Source organism: Manis javanica, chromosome 5, assembly GCF_040802235.1.
Source record: "Manis javanica isolate MJ-LG chromosome 5, MJ_LKY, whole genome shotgun sequence".
NCBI classification, from domain to species: Eukaryota; Metazoa; Chordata; class Mammalia; order Pholidota; family Manidae; genus Manis; species Manis javanica.
Genome location: NC_133160.1, coordinates 169797542 through 169820011, shown reverse-complemented (window position 1 = coordinate 169820011; position 22470 = coordinate 169797542). Strand labels below are relative to the sequence as shown.

General features: G+C 46.8%; 1 protein-coding gene across 8 annotated transcripts in view; it reads left to right on the top strand.

Moving 5' to 3' along the window:
* GAK (cyclin G associated kinase) overlaps positions 1-22470 on the top strand; it is a 71399-nt gene that overhangs the window by 4613 nt on the left and 44316 nt on the right. For all 8 annotated transcript variants that reach the window (XM_073237901.1, XM_073237902.1, XM_073237900.1 and 5 more), the window contains exons 2-5: positions 4378-4439; positions 13951-14010; positions 14908-15022; positions 17832-17974. In XM_073237901.1, the coding sequence (XP_073094002.1) occupies positions 4378-4439; positions 13951-14010; positions 14908-15022; positions 17832-17974 (380 nt within the window). The remainder of the gene's footprint in view (positions 1-4377; positions 4440-13950; positions 14011-14907; positions 15023-17831; positions 17975-22470) is intronic.

The following is a 22470-nucleotide window of genomic DNA, read 5'->3' as shown; positions in this document are numbered from 1 at the left end:
TCCTGATGAGGCCTCACCCATCGGCTGGCAGGTGGCTCCCTCTCTGTGTGCATGTGGGGAGAGCTGTTCTTTTGTCTCTCCTCGTAAGGATACCAGTCCTATTGTACCACAGGACCAGGGTCGCACCCTTATGACCTGGTAACTTTAATCACCTCCCAAAGCTCCCTGTCTCCAGATAGTCACATTGTGAGTCAGAGCTTTGTGTGGAGTTTGGGGGGACCGAGGTGTGTTCAGGTACTGTTGTCCTCACCAGCATTGTGCACTGTTTTTATTTCATTGTCATGATGGGTGTGTAGTGATATCTCATTGTAGCTTTAATTTGCATTTCTCTAAAGGCTGTATGCTCATTTCCAGCTGTGCGTCCTCATAGATGAACAGTCTCTTCACATCGTCTGCCCGTTTTCTAATTGTAGTTTTGTTATTGAGTTTTGAGAGCTCTTTATATATGCTTGGTATGAGTTCTCTATCAGATATGTAGTTTACAAGCATTTTCTGTCAGTCTGCAGCTTTTCGGCTTCTCATCAGGGTCTTTTTGACACACAACGTGTTTAATTTTGATGAAGTCAACTTTGTCACCTCATCCTTTTGCTGTCAAGTCTGGGGCCTCCCTGCCTCGCTGTGGGTGGCAAGGGTATTTCTCCCACAGGTTCCATAGTTCACATTGGTACCCTCTGCGTTAGCTGTCATGTTGAGGCCAGAGTTTGTTTTGTGGCCTTGGGGGCGCCCCGCCCTTCTTCCACTGGATTGCTTGACATTATCGTCAAAAATCCCTTGGCATGTTGTGTGTCCCAAGTTCTGGGACTTTGCCGTGTTGTTCCATTGTTCTGTGAATCTGCGTCTCCACCAGCACCACTCAGTCTGGAGTACTGTAGCTACATAACCAGTCCTGAAATTGGGTATTTTCTTTTTTAGTTAGGGAAAATTTCAGAAATGCATGAAAGTAGAAAGACTGCCAGAACAAATACCTGTCAGCCTGCTATCCAGTATTAATAAATGTTAGCTTTTTAAACATCATATTTGGTCCAGATCTTTCTTAAAAATTTAAAAACATCACGTCACTAAAGGCTCCATTGACTGTCAACTCCCTGGTTGCCTTTTCCTCCCCTCATCAGAGGCAGCCACCACCACAAATTTAGCTCATGGACTCCTGCCATCTCTCCACACATGTCCATAAACTGTGTAACTGCTTTTGGGCATTCTGCATTCTACGCGAGCACTGCTTTTCACATAGGATTTTGTTCTTGTGATCTGCCCCTTGGCTTGGTGCAATTTGTGACTGCCCACAGTGTGGCAGGTGCCACTGCCTCCCTGAGCGCAGAGCCCAGTGAGAGGCTGTGAACTGGTGTCCAGATGAGTACATAACGTGGGGTCTAATGCAGAAAATGTGGGGAAGAAGAACAGAGCTGGGGATGGGGAGTGGCTGGGATGGGAGTGAGTTGAGGAAGGCCCCCTCAGAAGGGACAGGATGCAGAGCCCCAGCAACAGGAGCAGGTGAGCTGGGGCAGTGTGCAGGGCAAGGACGTCCTGGACATCTGGGGCTGTGAGGAGTGGGAAGGCTCTGGATGGTAACAGGCTTGGTGTTAGAGGAGAAGGTGCTGTCCAGAGGCCAGGGGGCAGGCAGGAGGACCTTGTAGGCATGCTGGGTTGCTCCATGGTGCTGGAAGTTTTGGGAGAGTCCTGCACAGTGCTTGTGTGGGTAAAAACAGTTTTAGCTCCTCCTTTCTGATCTTTATACTCTTTGCTTCTTTCCTAGCCTCCCTGCACTTATCAATGTTGTATCACACTGTTGTGCTACAGAGCTGAGTGCAGGCACTGTTAGGCCTCATGTTAGCTGTGGGCTTCTCACAGTTGCCGTTTCTCAGGTTGAAGAAGTTCCCTTTGATTTTTGCTTTGTTGAGAACTATTGTATTTTACTTTTTAAAAACAGAAGTGAATGGGATTTACATGTTAACAGATGGTCTCTGTGTCTAATAAGGTGATCACTTTCCCTCTTCTGTTAATGTCCTGTACTACAATGATTTAAACAAAAAATGTTGAACCAACTTTGCATTCCTAGGGTAAATCCTATTGACCATAATGTGTTATCTTTATTATGTATTGCCAGAATCACTTTACTGGATTTTCTTTGAGGGCTTTTTTTATCTATGTTAATGAGTGATTTTGATCTGTAATTGTGTCTATAATATGTTCTCTGGCCTCAAAAAATGGGCTGGGAATTGTTTTCCCCTCCTCTATCTTTGGAAAGATTTTGTACAAGAATGTTTTGCTTTTTTCCTCAAATACTTGATAGAATTCACTAATAAATCTGTTTCTGTATTTCACAGGTTTTCATTTATTTCCATATGGATTTATTATTTTAATGTCTTAACTGTGTTGAGATAAAAGTGAGATGCATAAACTGCTCATATGTATGTCAGAACACTTTAAATGTGTGCAGTTTATATACAGCTGTGTGACTATCACTATAAGCAAGTTAGTGAATATTCCCATCAGCTCCAAAATTTCCCTCCTGCCTCTTAAAACCCTTCCCTTCCCCTGCCCTTCACCCCTGGCAGTCTCTCATTTGCTCCCTATTAATATAGACCAGCTTGTGTTTTCTCAGGTCTCTTGCAAGTGAAGTCACACATACCTACCTCTTGCCCTAGCTCTTCCCCTCAGCACTGTTGTCAAGAGTCATTCACATGCTGTGTGTTGTGACAGTGGTTTCACTGGGGGCGGCCAGCTCACCCATTCACCATCGATGGATGTGTGGTCCTTCCCAGTGTGGGCAAATGAAGCTGCTCTGAACGTTTTTGTACTAGCCCTTGTATGGGTGTGTGCCTTTGTTTTCTAGCAGTGTAATGTCAGGGCCATAGAGTGGGCCTATGTTTAACTTTCTAAGAAGTTGCCAAACTATTTTCCAAAGTGGCTGTAGCTAGCATCTTAAACTCCCACAGGCAGTGCGTGAACATCACTTGACCTATGTCCTGATCAGCACTTGGTGTGGTCAGTCTAGGATTTTTTGATTTTCTGATTAGATATGTGGCAGTGGCCTTGTGATTTGAGTTGCATCTCCCTAATGGACAATAATGTTGAACATATTTTCATGTGTTCATTTGCCACCTATGTTTGGTGAAGTGTCTTCATGTATTTTACCCATTAAAATTTTGTTGTTGTTACTGAATTTTGAGTGCTCTTTAAACATTTTTGGACAAATCCTTTATCAGGGCTGTGATTTGCAAGATCCTATTAGTGGCTTGACTTTCATCCTCAAAACCCAGAAGTCCTTTAGTTTGGTGAAGTCCATTTGTTTTTTTTTTGCTTATAGGTCATACTTTGATTCTTTTCTCTAAGAATTCTGCCTCATGCAGGGTATGTAGAAACACAGTTGATTTCTTCTGTTGATCTAATATCCCATGACTTTCTTAAACTCATCAATCAGTGATAGCAGCTTTTTTGAGATAGGTTTCACAAGATTGTCTACAGAGACACTTTGTTGTCTGGAGAGAAGAACACCTCTTTACATTTTCCTATTCAATCTGGATGCCTTTTATTTCTTTTTCTTGCCTGATTGCACTGGCTGAGACCTCCAGTACAACACTGAAGAGCAGGGGTAAGAGCAAACATCTTCACCGTGTTCCCGACCTTAGGGGAGATGGTGGGTCTTCCACGGCCGAGTAGGCTATTGGTGTGGGTCTTTCATAGATGCTTTTCCTCAGATTGAGCAAATTTCCTACTGTTCCCCACATGCTGAGAGTTTTTAATTTCATGATGTTATTTTGCACTGTAGGAATCTAGAGAAAGCTAAGCAAATTAAACGTAAAACAGTTCAACAATTTTCAAATGTTAAACCAGCTAGACCTACTTGTGATGTATTACCCTTTTTTATATATTGTTGGGTTTGATTTGCTAACATTTTATTTTATTGGAAATTAAGAATGTGCTAAGAATTCTTCTGTTCATGTTCACATGTGATATAAGTCTGCATGTTTAATGTCCTTTTCTCTTCTGGGTATTAGGGCAGTGCTGTCCCCTTTTTATTGCAGACATTGGTCATTTGTCCTGTATCAGTCTGTCTCTTGCTTTCCTTCTCATTCTCTTATCAATCTATCAGGAATTTATAAATTTCATTTATTTGTCTCCTGAGAGCTGTCTTTGGTTTTGTTGTTTTTTTTCCATTTTTTCCCTCATTAATCTCTGTTCCTGTTTATTTCCTTCCTGCCTCTGAAGCTGGAGATTTAAAAGATGGTACTATATAAATTGGGCTGTTATTTTTGTGGAAAACAAATTGTTAGCCACAAGCCCTGTTTGTATTTTAGTTAGTAAAGATATGTCTAAAGCTTAATATTAAATAAAGTCATGGCACTGAATTGATGTGTGTGTCTTTCTAATTTACAGGAGGGTTTGCATTTGTATATGAAGCTCAAGATCTGGGAAGTGGCAGAGAGTATGCATTAAAGGTAATAAAAGACCATATTTTTTTTTTTTTTTGAGAGGGCATCTCTCATATTTATTGATCAAATGGTTGTTAACAACAATAAAATTCAGTATAGGGGGGTCAACGCTCAATGTACAATCATTAATCCATCTCAAGCCTAATTCTCGTCAGTCTCCAATCTTCTGAAGCATAACGAACAAGTTCTTACATGGTGAACGAATTCTTACATAGTGAATAAATTCTTACATGGTGAACAGTACAAGGGCAGTCATCACAGAAACTTTCGGTTTTGATCATGCAATATGACCTATAAACAATCAGGTCAAATATGAATATTCGTTTGATTTTTGTACTTGATCTATATGTTGATCCCACATTTCTCCTACTATTATTATTATTTTTATTTTTAATAAAATGCTGAAGTGGTAGGTAGATGCAAGATAAAGGTAGAAAACATAGTTTAGTGCTGTAAGAAGGCAAATGTAGATGATCAGATGATCAGGTGTGTGCCTATGGACTAAGTATTAATCCAGGCTAGACAAGGGCATCAAGACATCCACGGATGCAGAAGATTTCTCTCAAAGCAGGGGGGGTGAGGTTCTGAGCCTCACCTCTGTTGATCCCCAAATTCTCACCTGATGGCCCCCCTGCGACTGTGCCTGTCTTAGGTTGTTCCTCCCTTGAGGAATCTTACCCATCTCTGGCTAACCAGTCATCTTCCGGGGCCATACAGGGAAATGTAAAGTTGGTAAGTGAGAGAGAAGCCACATTGTTTGCAAAGGTTAGCTTTTTACTTCTTTGCAGATTTATGCCCTGTGGCTTCTATGCCCAGCACTTGTCTCGAGGTATCTTTACCACCTGGAGGAATTATGATACTCGGTAAATTCGATATGAGGCACGAATTCTATTTAAGGGTTGTAATTAGGAAGGAAGAAGAAAAGCTGTAGATGTAGCATACGAAGGAAACTTGGGAGGATTGATTATTTCTTTGACATATCTTCTTGTATAGTACCTTAAGTATGTATAGGTTTTAAACTACTAACTAATTTGCACACATATATTAACATAATAGGAATACGGTGACATAAACAAAGCAAATCTATAATTACCATCCATCTCCAGTGAAGCCAAGAAAACCATTTAGGCACCCTAGGCATTTGTGAAAATTTATCTATGATATGATGGATATTGTCCAACTGTACTTGAACCATCAGACAAATTAAAGCAGCCCATTTCTGGATCTGTTCACATCCCATATGTTCTTTTAACCATAGATAGTCTATAGTCATGAGATTTTGGAGTGCTACAACTTGCACCCCTCCCAACTCCTGGTTGAGTTCCAACAGCACAGATCCGGTCAAATTCGTTGTCTCACTGTATGCACATGCCAGCCTAGACATCTCCCTCCTCATTCTTATGGCAAGTCCAGGAGACGGTGGGCTGGATGCAGCCACAACCGCAGCATCGTCCGGATCCCTGTGGAGGCTTTTTGATGATCATCCCCCGGCACAAGTCCTCCAGAGAGTGCTGATGCCAGAAGCTCCTCCTCATATCGTATCTTAGTTCATTTTCTGGGTATCCAAGCTAGGCCTTGATATCCTGCATAGAAACAAACAGACCCTTTGCCCACACTTTGACATGCCCTCTATACCACTGTGCAGAACTCATTGGAGGTCAGCACACAGTAACTGCTTTTTTTTTTTTTTTTTAAATTAAGAGAAAGGAATATTATCAGAAAAGAGTACCTCCATAGCTGATCATCTGACACCCTTTAAGTGATCAACATTAAGGATATTTAAAGCATGCGTTGATCTTTGATTTACCAATAGTTTTATCCTGTTAAGGAGTAATCCCCCTTTTCCTTCTTTCTTTCTTTCTTTCTTTTTTTTTTTTTTTTTTAAATTTTTAATCTACACTTACATGAAGAATACTATGTTTACTATGCTCTCCCCTATATCAGGTCCCCCCTAACAACCACATTACGGTTACTGTCCATCAGCTTAGCAAAATGTTGTAGAGTCACTACTTGTCCTCTCTGTGTTGTGCAGCCCACCCTCCCCTTGCTCCCTCCCCCCCATGCATGCTAATCTTAATAACCCCCTTTTTCTTCCCCCCCCTTATCCCTCCCTGCCCACCCATCCTCCCCAGTTCCTTTCCCTTTGGTACCTGTTAGTCCATTTTTGGGTTCTGTAATTCCACTGCTGTTTTGTTCCTTCAGTTTTTCCTTTGTTCCTATACTCCTCAGATGAGTGACATCATTTGGTATTTCTCTTTCTCCGCTTGGCTTATTTCACTGAGCATAATACTCTCCAGCTCCATCCATGTTGCTGCAAATGGTTGGATTTTTCCACTTCTTATGGCTGAGTAGTATTCCATTGTGTATATGTACCACATCTTCTTTATCCATTCATCTACCGATGGACATTTAGGTTGCTTCCAATTCTTGGCTATTGTAAATAGTGCTGCGATAAACATAGGGGTGCATCTGTCTTTCTCAAACTTGATTGCTGCGTTCTTAGGGTAAATTCCTAGGAGTGGGATTCCTGGGTCAAAAGGTAGGTCTGTTTTGAGCATTTTGATGAACCTCCAAACTGCTTTCCACAATGGTTGAACTAATTTACATTCCCACCAGCAGTGTAGGAGGGTTCCCCTTTCTCCACAGCCTCGCCAACATTTGTTGTTTGTCTTTTGGATGGCAGCTATCCTTACTGGTGTGAGGTGATACCTCATTGTAGTTTTAATTTGCATTTCTCTGATAATTAGCGATGTGGAGCATCTTTTCATGTGTCTCTTGGCCATCTGTATTTCTTTTTTGGAGAACTGTCTGTTCAGTTCCTCTGCCCATTTTTTAATTGGGTTATTTGTTTTTTGTTTGTTGAGGCGTGTGAGCTCTTTATATATTCTGGACGTCAAGCCTTTATCGGATCTGTCATTTTCAAATATATTCTCCCATACTGTAGGGTTCCTTTTTGTTCTATTGATGGTGTCTTTCGCTGTACAGAAGCTTTTCAGCTTAATGTAGTCCCACTTGCTCATTTTTGCTGTTGTTTTCCTTGCCCGGGGAGATATGTTCAAGAAGAGATCACTCATGTTTATGTCTAAGAGGTTTTTGCCTATGTTTTTTTCCAAGAGTTTAATGGTTTCATGCCTTACATTCAGGTCTTTGATCCATTTTGAGTTTACCGTTGTATATGGGGTTAGACAATGGTCCAGTTTCATTCTCCTACATGTAGCTGTCCAGTTTTGCCAGCACCATCTGTTGAAGAGACTGTCATTTTGCCATTGTATGTCCATGGCTCCTTTATCAAATATTAATTGACCATATATGTTTGGGTTAATTTCTGGGGTCTCTAATCTGTTCCACTGGTCTGTGGCTCTGTTCTTGTGCCAGTACCAAATTGTCTTGATTACTATGGCTTTGTAGTAGAGCTTGAAGTTGGGGAGTGAGATCCCCCCTACTTTATTCTTCTTTTTCAGGATTGCTTTGGCTATTCGGGGTCTTTGGTGTTTCCATATGAATTTTTGAATTATTTGTTCCAATTCATTGAAGAATGTTGCTGGTAATTTGAGAGGGATTGCATCAAATCTGTATATTGCTTTGGGCAGGATGGCCATTTTGACGATATTAATTCTTCCTAGCCATGAGCATGGGATGAGTTTCCATTTATTAGTGTCCCCTTTAATTTCTCTTAAGAGTGACTTGTAGTTTTCAGAGTATAAGTCTTTCACTTCTTTGGTTAGGTTTATTCCTAGGTATTTTATTCTTTTTGATGCAATGGTGAATGGAATTGTTTTCCTGATTTCTCTTTCTATTGATTCGTTGTTAGTGTATAGGAAAGCTACAGATTTCTGTGTGTTGATTTTGTATCCTGCAACTTTGCTGTATTCCGATATCAGTTCTAGTAGTTTTGGAGTGGAGTCTTTAGGGTTTTTTATGTACAGTATCATATCATCTGCAAATAGTGACAGTTTAACTTCTTCTTTACCAATCTGGATTCCTTGTATTTCTTTGTTTTGTCTGATTGCCGTGGCTAGGACCTCCAGTACTATGTTAAATAACAGTGGGGAGAGTGGGCATCCCTGTCTGGTTCCCGATCTCAGTGGAAATGCTTTCAGCTTCTCGCTGTTCAGTATAATGCTGGCTGTGGGTTTATCATATATGGCCTTTATTATGTTGAGGTACTTGCCCTCTATTCCCATTTTGCTGAGAGTTTTTATCATGAATGGATGTTGAATTTTGTCAAATGCTTTTTCAGCATCTATGGAGATGATCATGTGGTTTTTGTCTTTCTTTTTGTTGATGTGGTGGATGATGTTGATGGATTTTCGAATGTTGTACCATCCTTGCATCCCTGGGATGAACCCCACTTGGTCATGGTGTATGATCCTTTTGATATACTGTTGAATTCTGTTTGCTAATATTTTATTGAGTATTTTTGCATCTACATTCATCAGGGATATTGGTCTGTAATTTTCTTTTTTGGTGGGGTCTTTTCCTGGTTTTGGTATTAGGGTGATGTTGGCTTCATAGAATGAGTTTGGGAGTATTCCCTCTTCTTCTATTTTGTGGAACACTTTAAGGAGAATGGGTATTATGTCTTCTCTGTGTGTCTGATAAAATTCCGAGGTAAATCCGTACGGCCCCAGGGTTTTGTTCTTGGGTAGTTTTTTGATTACTGTTTCAATTTCTTTGCTTGTAATTGGTTTGTTTAACTTTTGTGTTTCTTCCTTGGTCAGTCTTGGGAGGTTGTATTTTTCTAGGAAGCTGTCCATTTCTTCTAGGTTTTCCAGCTTGTTGGCATATAGGTTTTCATAGTAGTCTTTAATAATTCTTTGTATTTCTGTGGAGTCTGTCGTGATTTTTCCACTCATTTCTGATTATGTTGATTTGTGTTGACTCTCTTTTTCTCTTAATAAGTTGGGCTAGAGGCTTATCTATTTTGTTTATTTTCTCAAATAACCAGCTCTTGGTTTCGTTGATTTTTGCTATTGTTTTATTCTTCTCAATTTTGTTTATTTCTTCTCTGATCTTTATTATGTCCCTCCTTCTGCTGACTTTAGGCCTCATTTGTTCTTCTTTTTCCAGTTTTAATAATTGTGATGTTAGACTATTCATTTGGGATTGTTCTTCCTTCTTCAAGTGTGCCTGGATTGCTATATACTTTCCTCTTAAGACTGCTTTCGCTGCATCCCACAGAAGTTGGGGCTTAGTGTTGTTGTTGTCATTTGTTTCTATATATTCCTTGATCTCTATTTTGATTTGTTCATTGATCCATTGATTATTTAGTAGCATGTTGTTAAGCCTCCATGTGTTTGTGAGCCTTTTTGTTTTCTTTGTAGAATTTATTTCTACTTTCATACCTTTGTGGTCTGAAAAATTGGTTGGTAGAATTTCAATATTGTGGAATTTACTGAGGCTCTTTTTGTGAGCTAGTATGTGGTCTATTCTGGAGAATGTTCCATGTGCACTTGAGAAGAATGTATATCCTGTTGCTTTTGGATGTAGAGTTCTATAGATGTCTATTAGGTCCATCTGTTCTAGTGTGTTGTTCAGTGCCTGTGTGTCTTTACTTATTTTCTGCCCGGTGGATCTATCCTTTGGGGTGAGTGGTGTGTTGAAGTCTCCTACAATGAATGCATTGCAGTCTATTTCCCTCTTTAGTTCTGTTAGTATTTGCTTCACATATGCTGGTGCTCCTGTATTGGGTGCATATATATTTAGAATGGTTATATCCTCTTGTTGGACTGAGCCCTTTATCATTATGTAGTGGCCTTCTTTATCTCTTGTTACTTTCTTTGTTTTGAAGTCTATTTTGTCTGATATTAGTACTGCAACCCCTGCTTTCTTCTCACTGTTGTTTGCCTGAAATATGTTTTTCCATCCCTTGACTTTTAGTCTATGCTTATCTTTGGGTTTAAGGTGAGTTTCTTGTAAGCAGCATATAGATGGGTCTTGCTTTTTTATCCATTCTATTACTCTATGTCTTTTGATTGGTGCATTAAGTCCATTTACATTTAGGGTGACTATTGAAAGATATGTACTTATTGCCATTGCAGGCTTTAGATTCGTGGTTACCAAAGGTTCAAGGTTAGCTTCTTTAGTATCTTACTGCCTAACTTAGCTCGCTTATTGAGCTGTTATATACACTGTCTGGAGATTCTTTTCTTCTCTCCCTTCTTATTCCTCCTCCTCCATTCTTCATATGTTGGGTGTTTTGTTCTGTGCTCTTTTTAGGGGTGCTCCCATCTAGAGCAGTCCCTGTAGGATGCCCTGTAGAGGTGGTTTGTGGGAAGCAAATTCCCTCAGCTTTTGCTTGTCTGGGAATTGTTTGATCCCACCATCATATTTAAATGATAGTCGTGCTGGATACAGTATCCTTGGTTCAAGGCCCTTCTGTTTCATTGCATTAAGTATATCATGCCATTCTCTTCTGGCCTGTAGGGTTTCTGTTGAGAAGTCTGATGTTAGCCTGATTGGTTTTCCTTTATAGGTGACCTTTTTCTCTCTAGCTGCCTTTAAAACTCTTTCCTTGTCCTTGATCCTTGCCATTTTAATTATTATGTGTCTTGGTGTTGTCCTCCTTGGATCCTTTCTGTTGGGGGTTCTGTATAATTCCATGGTCTGTTCGATTATTTCCTCCCCCAGTTTGGGGAAGTTTTCAGCAATTATTTCTTCAAAGACACTTTCTATCCCTTTTCCTCTTTCTTCCTCTTCTGGTATCCCTATAATACGAATGTTTTTCCTTTTGTATTGGTCACATATTTCTCTTAGTGTTGTTTCATTCCTGGAGATCCTTTTATCTCTCTCTATGTCAGCTTCTATACGTTCCTGTTCTCTGGCTTCTATTCCTTCAATGGCCTCTTGCATTTTATCCATTCTGCTTATAAATCCTTCCAGGGATTGTTTCACTTCTGTGATCTCTTTCCTGACATCTGTGATCTCCTTCCGGACTTCATCCCACTGCTCTTGCATTTTTCTCTGCATCTCATCCCACTGCTCTTGCGTTTTTCTCTGCATCTCATCCCATTGCTCTTGCATTTTTTTCTGCATCTCTGTCAGCATGTTCATGATTTTTATTTTGAATTCTTTTTCAGGAGGACTAGTTAGGTCTGTCTCCTTCTCAGGTGTTGTCTCTGTGATCTTTGTCTGCCTGTAGTTTTGCCTTTTCATGGTGATAGAGATAGTTTGCAGAGCTGGTACAAGTGACCGCTGGAAGAGCTTCCCTTCTTGTTGGTTTGTAGCCTTTTCCTGGGAGAATAGCGACCTCTAGTTGCTTGTGCTGGGCAGCTGTGCGCAGACAGGGCTTCTGCTTCCTGCCCAGTTGCTTTGGGGTTTATCTCCGCTGTTGCTGTGGGCTTGGCCTGGCTGGGGCTGTTCCTCCAAAATGGTGGAGCCCCGTTGGAGGGGGAGCGGCCAGGAGGCTATTTATCTCCGTAAGGGGCCTCTGTGCTCCCTGCTGCCCAGGGGGTTAGAGTGCCCAGAGATCCCCAGATTCCCTGCCTCTGGTCTAAGTGACCTGTCCTGCCCCTTTAAGACTTCCAAAAAGCACTCTCCAAACCAAAACAACAACAGCAACAATGAGAGAGGGAACAGAAAGAATGGAAAGAAAAAGAAAAAAAAAAAAAAGGAAAAAACAAGCGATTTTTTTTTTTTTTTTTTTTTGTCCTCAGGTGCCGGTCCCAGGCACCCGCTCACTGGTCCTGCTGCCCTGTCTCCCTAGCACCAGGGTCCCTGTCCTTTCAAGGCTTCCAAAAAGCACCCACCCACCGGTCCCGCAGGGAAGGAACGCTCGATATTCTTTGTCCTCAGGCACTGGTCCCAGGCACCCGCTCACCAGTCCCGCCGCCCTGCCTCCCTAGCACCGGGGTCCCTGTCCCTTCAAGGCTTCCAAAAAGCACTCGCCAAAAAGAGAGAAAAAAAGGGGAAAAACGCGCGATTTCTTCCGTCCTCAGGTGCCGGTCTCAGGCACCCACCCACCGGTCCCACAGGGAAAAACGCGGGATATTCTTTGTCCTCAGGTGCCGGTCCCAGGCACCCGCTCACCAGTCCCGCCGCCCTGCCTCCCTAGCACCGGGGTCCCTGTTCCTTTTAGGCTTCCAAAAAGCACTCGCAGAAAAGAGAAAAAAAAAAGGGGAAAAACGCGCGATTTCCTCTGTCCTCAAGTGCCGGTCTCAGGCACCCGCCCACCGGTCCCGCAGGGAAAAACGTGGGATATTCTTTGTCCTCAGGCGCCGGTCCCAGGCACCCGCTCACCAGTCCCGCCACCCTGCCTCCCTAGCACTGGGGTCCCCGTCCCTTCAAGGCTTCCAAAAAGCGCTCGCCAAAAAGAGAAAAAAAAAAAAAAAAGGGGAGGAAACGGGCGACCTCCTCCGTCCTCAGGCACCGGTCTCAGGCACCCGCCCGCCGGTCCCGCAGGGAGAAACGCGGGGTGTTCTTTGTCCTCCAGCGCCGTTCCCAGGCACCTGCTCACCGGTCCCGCCACCCTACCTCCCCAGCAACGGGGGCCTGTCCCTCTAAGGCTTCCAAAAAGCGCTCGCCAAAAAAAAAAAAAAAAAAAAAAAAAAAAAAACCGCTCCGGTTTCTCTCCACCCGCCCTGAGCCGGGGGGAGGGGCGCTCTGGTCCCGCCGGGCCGGGGCTTGTATCTTACCCCCTTCGCAAGGCGCTGGTTCCTTGCAGGTGTGGATGTGGTCTGGATGTTGTCCTGTGTCCTGTGGTCTCTATTTTAGGAAGATTTTTCTTTGTTATATTTTCATAGCTCTATGTGTTTTTGGGAGGAGATTTCCACTGCTCTACTCACACCGCCATCCTGGCTCCGCCCTCTAAAAGACCATATTTTTATGTGGGTTTTTGGTTGAAAGAAAATCTAAGTTGCGGTGTTCCAGAGATTTATGTCTGTTATTTAGCTTGTGTTTATTTTTTACAGTCCATTTGTCCTATTTGTCTCCTGTGGTGGTGAAGCCTCCAGCAGTTTTAGAGGGTTTTAAAGCCATGGTTTCCAGCTTTGGGGTGAAGACTTGGTGGGTTGCTTGGGGGCAAGCTGTGACTTCACAGAGCCCAAACTGCCAAAATAAGAGGTCCAGAGATTCCAAGAATATAAAAGCCACCTGTGCCAAATGTGCGTCTGGAGCACATGTATAAATGATTTGTGGTGGGACAGTGGGGAGGAAACTTCAGTTTTGTCCCCAGACATGGCAGAAGGCCCAGGCCAGGCTGTGGGCCGCAAGTGGGCCTGTTCTGGGTGAGCAGCACGCCAGTTTGACTTTGGGGGTCCAGAATATAGACCCACGTCTCTGCCAGTGTCTTCCCTCATTTTCCTTGTCTTATTTTCTCTAGCCTATTTGGAGAAAAAGCTCTTATTTTTAGTTTTTGTGTCATTCAGTCATAAAGCACCATTTTCAACAGTCTTTAGCCTTCTGTCAGGTTTTTCCACAGGTCAGGTGTTAAAATACAGCTAAATGGATTGAGCTCTTGGATGTAGAGTAGAAAGCAAACACTCTTTTAACCTTTTTTCTTTGTTACTTCCCAATACAGAGATTGTTGTCCAATGAAGAAGAAAAGAACAGAGCCATCATTCAGGAAATTTGTTTCATGGTATCCTTTTCCGTGGCCTGAGAGTGCGTTGCTGCGGGGAGGCCTGCGTCTGGGCTGTGGCTGCAGCTGCCTGGAGGCTGCTCTCCCAGGTTCTCCTTGGTGTGCTAAAACTGACCTTTCGCCTTCGCTGGACCTCCTTGTAGACTGTTTTTAATAAAAAGAAGTTTTCCTCCTTGTTCTTCACTCCCAGGGTAGTTCAGTAGCTTCAGGAGTAGAGGTGTAGTTTGTTCCCTGGAGGTCTCTGTGCCCAGGGGGTGGGCCAGTTGCCTGCTGTCTTCCCCACAACCACCCGATGCCGTGCCCTCCCAGTGCCAGGCCAAGAACCATGCCCCTGGCCATCGCCAGGGCCCCTCTCCAGGCCTGGTTCTGCTAGGCCTCTGTGTCACTTCCCATCAGCCACCCCGCCGACCCTTCTGCCCTGCCCAGAGCACTCAGGCCATGGGGTTTCCACCCAGATGGTGGATTTGTGGGCTTCCTTGCCTGCTCTCCACTTGGCGCATGCTCACCCCAAGCTGGGGTCCTGCCTGTTGTCAGATCTATTCTCTCTTCTCTCGAAGCTCTGTTTACTGTGAGCCCTCCGACTGCCAAGCCGGGGGTGCCCACGTCGCCTGCTGCTCCTCACGGCCCTCGTGCTGCACTGCACCACACCATGCCCTCCGCCTGCTATCCTGCCTGGCCTGTGGGCAGGTGTGTGTGACCAGCATGGTGGTGGTCTCCCTTTCCCCTGCCTTCCCCTCCTGTCCAGTTGACTGTACCTGCTCTGTCCCTCATCTTTCCATTCTGCACTCAGATGGTAAGGTAACTGAACCAGTGTTATGGCTAGTGTTTTAGTCTCTCATGTGCATTTGTTTTTAAATGTGCAGACTTACACTTTCTCCTTTAACAAGACCCCTGCAGAAAAAGCTTTCCGGCCACCCCAACATTGTCCAGTTCTGCTCCGCAGCGTCAATAGGGAAAGAGGAGTCGGACACGGGGCAGGCTGAGTTCTTGCTGCTCACAGAGCTCTGCAGAGGTAAAGCTCCCCTGCGTCTGCACCACGCTCTCCCACATTTGAACCGCCATGAGATATGCTCAGGGGATGTGTTGGTCATAATGGAAAGAGGAGGCTGGCAGTCAGGAAGGGCTGGCAAGAGGGGCTTTGATTGAGCCGCTGCCTCAGCCCCAAGGGCCGTGCCTAGTCCAAGATGTGGTGTTCTTGGAAGGGAGACTCCTGAGTCTGTTGGCAGGAACCAGAGGGAGCTGGATGCTTCTGGAGAGTTCTAGGGGCACAGTGAATCCACATGAGGGTCCGAGGGTGGTGCCAAGGGAGCTGTGGAGCTGGATGCTGGTGCCTGGCTCCTAAGGCACTGTTCTGTGTGCCCGAGGTAGATGGGGGCTTGGCCTCTGAGCCACTGCCTGTGGGTGAAACGGCACACAGTTGGGGGTGTCCACCCTCCTGGTCTCCATGGGGAATGCCAGAGGGCCCCGAGAACAGGGTTTGGGTAGGACCCACAGGGCCCAGTGAGCACAAGAGGCCTGGCTGGAAGGGACTGGAGGTGGTGCGGGAGTCTCCAGACATGTGAGTGGAGTGTGAGCATGTGTGCCTGCCAGGCTTCAGGCAGTGTGTGTAGGAGGAGGGGACCCACGCTGTGGCCACCACGGGCCAGGGAGGCAGAGCAGAGGGGACTGAAGCAGGTGAGCCCCTGAGAGGACACAGTGCAGGCAGCCAGGCCAAGAGCTGTGCCCGCAAGCAGAGTGATGATGGAAGGAGAGGTTGGGGGCAATGGAGGCAGGTGTCCCAAGAAGAAGCAGGCTGCAAAGAGGAGCAGAAATGGGGGCATTGTAGCAGGGGACCTCGCAGGAGACAGAGGTCCCCTGCGAGGACAGGCTGGTCCCCCACCAGCTCTCCCTTTCTTGACCTTGAGCCCCCGCGTCCAGCATGCGGGCCTGGCATTCCTGTGGCTGGATTACTAAGGACTTGTCAGGTCAGGGGCTATGTGCCCCTCTGCGGCCCCACCCCTCACACCGGACCCAGGACCTCCTGGCACAGGGAGGGGTAGGAAGCAGGACCTTCTGGGAGGAGGAGGGACGGGGTGCTGGTTCCCCTCAGGTAGGGCCTTTGCAGTGGCCCCTCCAGATGCGTACCCATGGGAGCCTACAGAAACTGCCTTCCTGGTACCCGTGGGCCTGACCCTCCACAGTTCCCTCCCAGCCACCCTGCCACCTGTGGAATAATTATTCTCAGCAAGACTCCTGAGTTCTCAGTGCCAGAGGCCCCACCCTGTGTGTGCTCCTCCCTGTTTCCCCAGCCAGCCTGGCAGTCAGTTTGCCACCTGCCCTGGGCCCCTCAGCAATGCTGTGGGGGTTTGTGCCCCACCTGCATTGCAGGTGGCCAGGCAGTCTGTTCCTGCGTGTGCCCCACCCCTCCAGAGGACCCCTGTTCCTCGGGCAGGCGTGGCCCGGAGGGGATCTCTGAGGTTGTCCAGTGGAGTGAGAATCAGGCGGGCTGGTGCATGAGCCTGGAGGGTGTGCAGATCCTGGGGGAGCCACAGCAGAGGAGGCCTCGGGGCGAGGCGTAGGCCTGTGTGGGAACCATGGCCGGATCGCCAGAGTGCAGACTCCATGGCAGGTGGGTTGCTGGGCAAGCATATGCAGGTCCTGAGCTATAGATGCCCTTTGTTTTTTTATTTGAGATGCCCTTTGTTTTTAAAGTTGAAAAGGTGACATGGTTCTGTGGGGAATCCAGACACAGCGGATGTGTGAGGCACCTACATTGTCACCCCAGGCCTTCCCCCCGCTCTAGGAAAGTTGAAGTCTTCACGTTTAAAAATAGCAACTGTGGCCCACCAAGACAGAGCACATAGACCCACCTAAGTCCACAGGTTGGGGTGGGGTGGTTCCACATGTAGGGGAACAGGAGGCCAGGGAAGGCTGCACATGCAGATGGGCCAAGGTGGAATGGCTCCCCGGACAGTGAGGAGCCCAGAGCTGAAGGAGGCAAGGGAAGAAGGCCGTCCCAGCTGAGGGAGGGGCATGTGCAGAGGTTCAGAGGCAGGGGTGAGGGGAGGCACTGGCTGGAGGCGGAGTGCAGGGTCATGGCACAAGTTGCAGAGAGCGCTGGGTGCCAGTGTGGGGCCTGTGGGAGTGGTAGCCACCTTGGTTTGCATTTTGTGGGCCTGGAGGGGCTGAGGCCTTTGGGCTGGGCCAGGCGGAGGGTAGGCTCTCAGCAGAAGATCTGCACGGTGCCATGGGTAGGAATGGACGTCCTCTCTGAGAATAGACTGAGGGTCCTGGGGCAGCCTGCAGATGCCAGCAAGAGGCTAGGGAGTGGTGTTCCATCAGAGAGACAGCATGTGGTCATGGAGGGAGCCCCCAGCCCAGCTTCAGTGGGCAGGGCCTGCCCGTCACGGGGCCCCTGGGCTGGGGTGGGGGCAGCCTCGCAGTCCCCGGCTATGCTTAGCACATGCTCAGTTCTGCGGGCAGCCAGCATAGCATGTGGTGCATGTTTGCTGAGACTTTATGCCAACACTCAGGGGACTGCATGTTAGCTGTGGAGGCCACAGGAGAGACACGTGTGTCTGTGGCCATTCACGCCTGGCCTCGCCGGGGAGCAGGCCTGCGATGGACTCTCAGCAGCCTCGTGCACAAGTGCCGCCTGCCATCGGTGTTCCCGTGTGGGGCTCCCGTGTGCAGCACTGAGCTGGGGGCGCTTGGCCTGGCTTCACCGGACGTGCCGTTGCTGCCTCGCTCAAGGGGCCGTGGGGTGGCCTCCCAGTCAGCACTTGCCCCATCTGGCCGGGTGGCGTGCCAGCTCCTTGGTGATGGGACTCATTCTCTTTTAGGGCAGCTGGTGGAGTTCTTAAAGAAAGTGGAACCGAGAGGCCCGCTCCCGTGTGATGCCGTCCTGAAGATATTCTATCAGACATGCCGGGCCGTGCAGCATATGCACAAACAGAGGCCGCCCATCATCCACCGGGACCTCAAGGTACCAGGGCCGGGGCACCTGGCATCAGAGCCCTGGAACCTCCCCCCCTCTGCAGCATTAGGCTTGGCTGATGCACGTGGGTGCCCCTCCCCTGTCCTGGCCCTGGGAGGCCCTCACACCTGGCTGACCTCCTGCGGTGTGGAGCTTCCTGGGTCCTGCCACCTTCCTGGGCTCGGGCTCCCACTCCTGCCTACCTGTCCCCACCCATCAGCCCTTTAGTGGCTGCAGATGACTAGGAGGAAAGCCACTGTTCCCTGGGTTGCTCTTGCTTCCGTGGGTTGGTGACCTGTCCTTGGGCAGATGCCCTGCCAGGTGCGTCCAGGTTCTGGGCTCCCAGCCACTGGGATCTCCCCGCCACCTCCCCTGGGGTCTGCAGTGCTGCACTGCAGGAGGACCGCATTGCCCTACCCGCTGTTGTCCTCCAAGCCACCCTTTTCACCTTGTCAGCCTGCTGGGGGGGAGTGGCACTTAGTGGCTTTGCCTTTTCCTGGTCACTAATGCAGTTGAATGTTTTTGTTATGTTTGTGGCCATTAGACCTTGTTCTTCAGACAACTTGCATTTTGTTTTGGCTTTTCTGTGTTGGATTGTTTCTGATTAATTGGTGCTCCTTATATATTCTCACGAGAGGCTTTTTAAAGTTGCCAGTGTAGCCAGTATCTGCTTGCATATTGCTTAGTTTTCATTCTCTTTCTTGTACCTTTGCAAAACCTGACACTTTGTGGAAATTATCCAGCATCGATGAAGCTTGTGTCCCACCCTGGGCAGTGTCTCCAGGTAGCAGCTCCCTCCCCCCGGTTCTCCTTGCTGGTGGTCGTGGTTTAGCTGAGGAATTTAAAAGATCCCAGATGTCATGCCATTTCACACCCAGATACTTCAGTGCACAACTCTGGGAAAATAAGGGTATTCTTTCCTAATGTAAGTGCCATTGTTACCTCAGCAGCATTTAAAACCCCCTGGTTTCCTTCAGCGTAATGTCTCCTAACCCTTCTGGTGTGGGACAGCAGCTTCCGTTGATGGGCAGCTGTGGCTCTTCCTTCCCAGGCTCAGCCTGCTCCCTGGTGGGGGGACACCCTGTCTGTGGGGGCCACGTCTTCATTTAGATTTGAACCTTGGACCAGCCTGACCTTTTTCTTTTGTCCCCTGATCCAAAAGGCCCACTTTAAGGTGACTGGTTGGCAGGTGCTCCCGTTGCAGAAACCACTGCCCTGGACTGTGTGCCTCCAGAGCTGTGAGGGCGTATCGGGAGGCTCCCGGGGCAGGAGTGGTCCTGTGCACGAGAAGCCCTTTTCTGTCCCCTCATGGGCCAGCTCGGTTGACTGGTGGGCTGGACTTTCTCATGGCACCAGGACTCTAGTTCACGTGGCACATGCGTGCTTATGTGTGTGTGGTATTGTCACTAAAGAACGTGAGAAACTAGAAGGCTGAGAGTATCTGTGAGCTTGGTCTGTCTCTGATGTACCTTGTCTGCTAAGTGCCCATGAGTAGCTAGGGACCACAGCAGCCAGCCCAGCACTGGGGTTCCCTTCCGTGCTCCCCGGAGCAGGGCAGGCAGGCCACAGGGTGGTGGAGGCCATTGGGACACGGGGTCCCATTTCCTTGTGCTGTGTGCATGGCTGTGTGCTGTCCATTGACACTGCAGGCTGTGATGTCTGGTTTGAAGGTTTGTCCATCTTGGGTAGCCCATGCATGGTGGAGCACTTGTGGGCTCTGTTCCTTGGACACCTGTGCCCCTTAGGTTGCTGGAAGGTGTCTGCTGTGGGCCTGCAGCAGCACACGGGGTCCCCATGAAGGACTTTGCTGGTGCTTGGTGCCGCTGGTGTTCACTCGGCTGCTTGTGAGGGCTTGGTTGTATGTTCTTCCCATTAGTGGTGTCAGCCTCTTCGTGTTTGCTGGCATTTGCATCTCCCCTGAGGGACGTGCCCAGGAAGGTGTTTCCTGGTTTCAGTGGAGCTGTCACTTCCATTTTGATTTGCTTGATGCCTGTGCCTGGTGGGTAGTGCCCTTTGGTGGGGCCATTCTTGCTCCAGCAGCACTGCTGCTAGCCACCCAGCACATGCAGGCCTTTGTGTCTTATGAGGCGTCCTAAGCGCATTGTCCTCGGAGGCCCACATCAGCCTTTGCATTTGGGGCTGTGCCTTCTCTTCCATGGGTTGTCTGCTCTCCCGGTGCCATGGCTGATTGGCGGCCCTTAGCCACCTCCCCAGGTGTCGCTGCCACCTCGCTGCTGGTGTGGTGCTTGCTGGCTCGTATCCTGAGCTGCCGGGGGTCCTGGTCAATGGCCCTCTGCCTCCCTTACTGAGCCTCACGGTGCAGCTTAGGCCGGGCTTTCCAGGGTCAAGTGGCTCTTTTTGGCTCCCTGTGTCTTATGTAAGATTTTGAATCAGTTTGTTAGGTTCTACCCAAAAAATTTTGGGGATGTAAATGGAAATGCCTTTACTTACCCAAATGCTTGACAGAAAAAGCAAAGGGCCAGGCTAAACATGTCAGCTTTGCAGGCCACAGGGTCTCTGCCAGCACACGGCCTAGCAAGGAGGCAGCCACAGGCCCTGTGGGGGCACAGCCACTAAAGCTCCCTGAGGCTGGGGTCTTGGCATGTTAGTCTTCTGCTGATTTTTTCCCAACCCTTTAAATGTGTAAAACCTGTTCATAGCTCATGGCTGCAGACATAGACAATGGCTGGAATTGCCGTGGGTGATGGGCCTGTCCTGCAGTGTCAGTGGGTTTGTACCTTTCCTGGTAGGGATGTGGCCTCACTCTCTGTTTATTTTACATAAAAATTGGTATCAGTTATATAATTTTCTGTGTATCTTTTGTTAAGAGTCCTGGGTTCATGGTATAGTTGAATTTTTTTTCTGATTTTGGTATCATTAATGTACAATTACATGAGCAACATTATGGTTACTAGACTCCCCCCATTATCAAGTCCCCACCACGTACCCCGTTACAGTCACTGTCCATCAGCCTAGTAAGATGCTATAGAATCACTACTTGTCTGCTCTGTGTTGTACTGCCTTCCCCATGTCCCCCCCAATACATTATGTGTGCTAATTGTAATGCCTCTTTTTCCCCCTTATCCCTCCCTTCCCACCCATCTTCCCCAGTCCCTTTCCCTTTGGTAACTGTTAGTCCATTCTTGCAATCTGCTGTTGTTTTGTTCCTTCGGTTTTTCTTTGTTCTTGTACTCCACAGATGAGCGAAATCATTTAATACTTGTCTTTCTCCACCTGGCACATTTCACTGAGCATAATACCCTCCAGCTCCACATGTTGTTGAAAATGGTAGGATTTGTTTTCTTCTTATGGCTGAATAATGTTCCATTGTGTATATGTACCACATCTTTATCCATTCATCTACTGATGGACACTTAGGTTGCTTCCATATCTTGGCTATTGTAAATAGTGCTGCAATAAACATAGGGGTGCATCTGTCTTTTTCAACCTGGGCTCCTGCATTCTTAGGGTAAATTCCTGTGAGTGGAGTTCCTGGGTCACATGGCATTTCTATTTTGAGTTTTTTGTGGATCCTCCATGCTGCTTTCCACAATGGTTAAACTAGCTTACATTCCCACTAGCAGTGTAGGATGGTTCCCCTTTCTCCACATCGTTGCCAACATTTGTTGTTGTTTGTCTTTTGGACGGTAGCCATCGTAATTGGTGTGAGGTGATATCTTGTTGTGGTTTTAATTTGCATTTCTCTGATGATTAACGATGTGGAGCATCTTTTCATGTGCCTGTTGGCCATCTGAATTTCTTCCTTGGAGAAGTGTCTGTTCAGCTCCTCTCCCCATTTTTTAATTGGCTTATTTGCTTTTTCTTTGTTGAGGTGCATGAGCTCTTTATATATATTGGATGTCAACCCTTTTTGGGATATGTCATTTATAAATATATTCTCCCATACTGTAGGATGCCTTTTTGTTCTATTGATGGTGTCCTTTGCTGTACAGAAACTTTTTAGTTTGATATAGTCCCACTTGTTCATCTTTGCTTTTGTTTCCCTTGCCCGGGAAGATTATGAAGCAGTTGTTCATGTTTATGTCCAAGAGATTTTTGCCTATGTTTGTTCCTAAGAGTTTTATGGTTTCATGACTTACATTCAGGTCTTTGATCCATTTTGAGTTTACTTTGGTGTATGGGGTTAAACAGTGATCTAGTTTCATTCTCTTACATGTAACTGTCCAGTTTTGCCAGCACCAGCTGTTGAAGAGGCTGTCATTTACCCATTGTATATCCATGGCTCCTTTATCATATATTAATTGACCGTATATGCTTGGGTTTATATCTGTGCTCTCTGGTCTGTTGCGTTGGTCTATGGGTCTGTTCTTGTGCCAGTACCAAATTGTCTTGATTACTGTGGCTTTGTAGTAGAGCTTGAAGTTGGGGAGCATGATCCCCTCAGCTTTATTCTTCCTTCTCAGGATTGCTTTGGCTATTTGGGATCTTTTGTGGTTCCATATGAATTTTAGAACTATTTGCTCTAGTTCATTGAAGAATGCTAT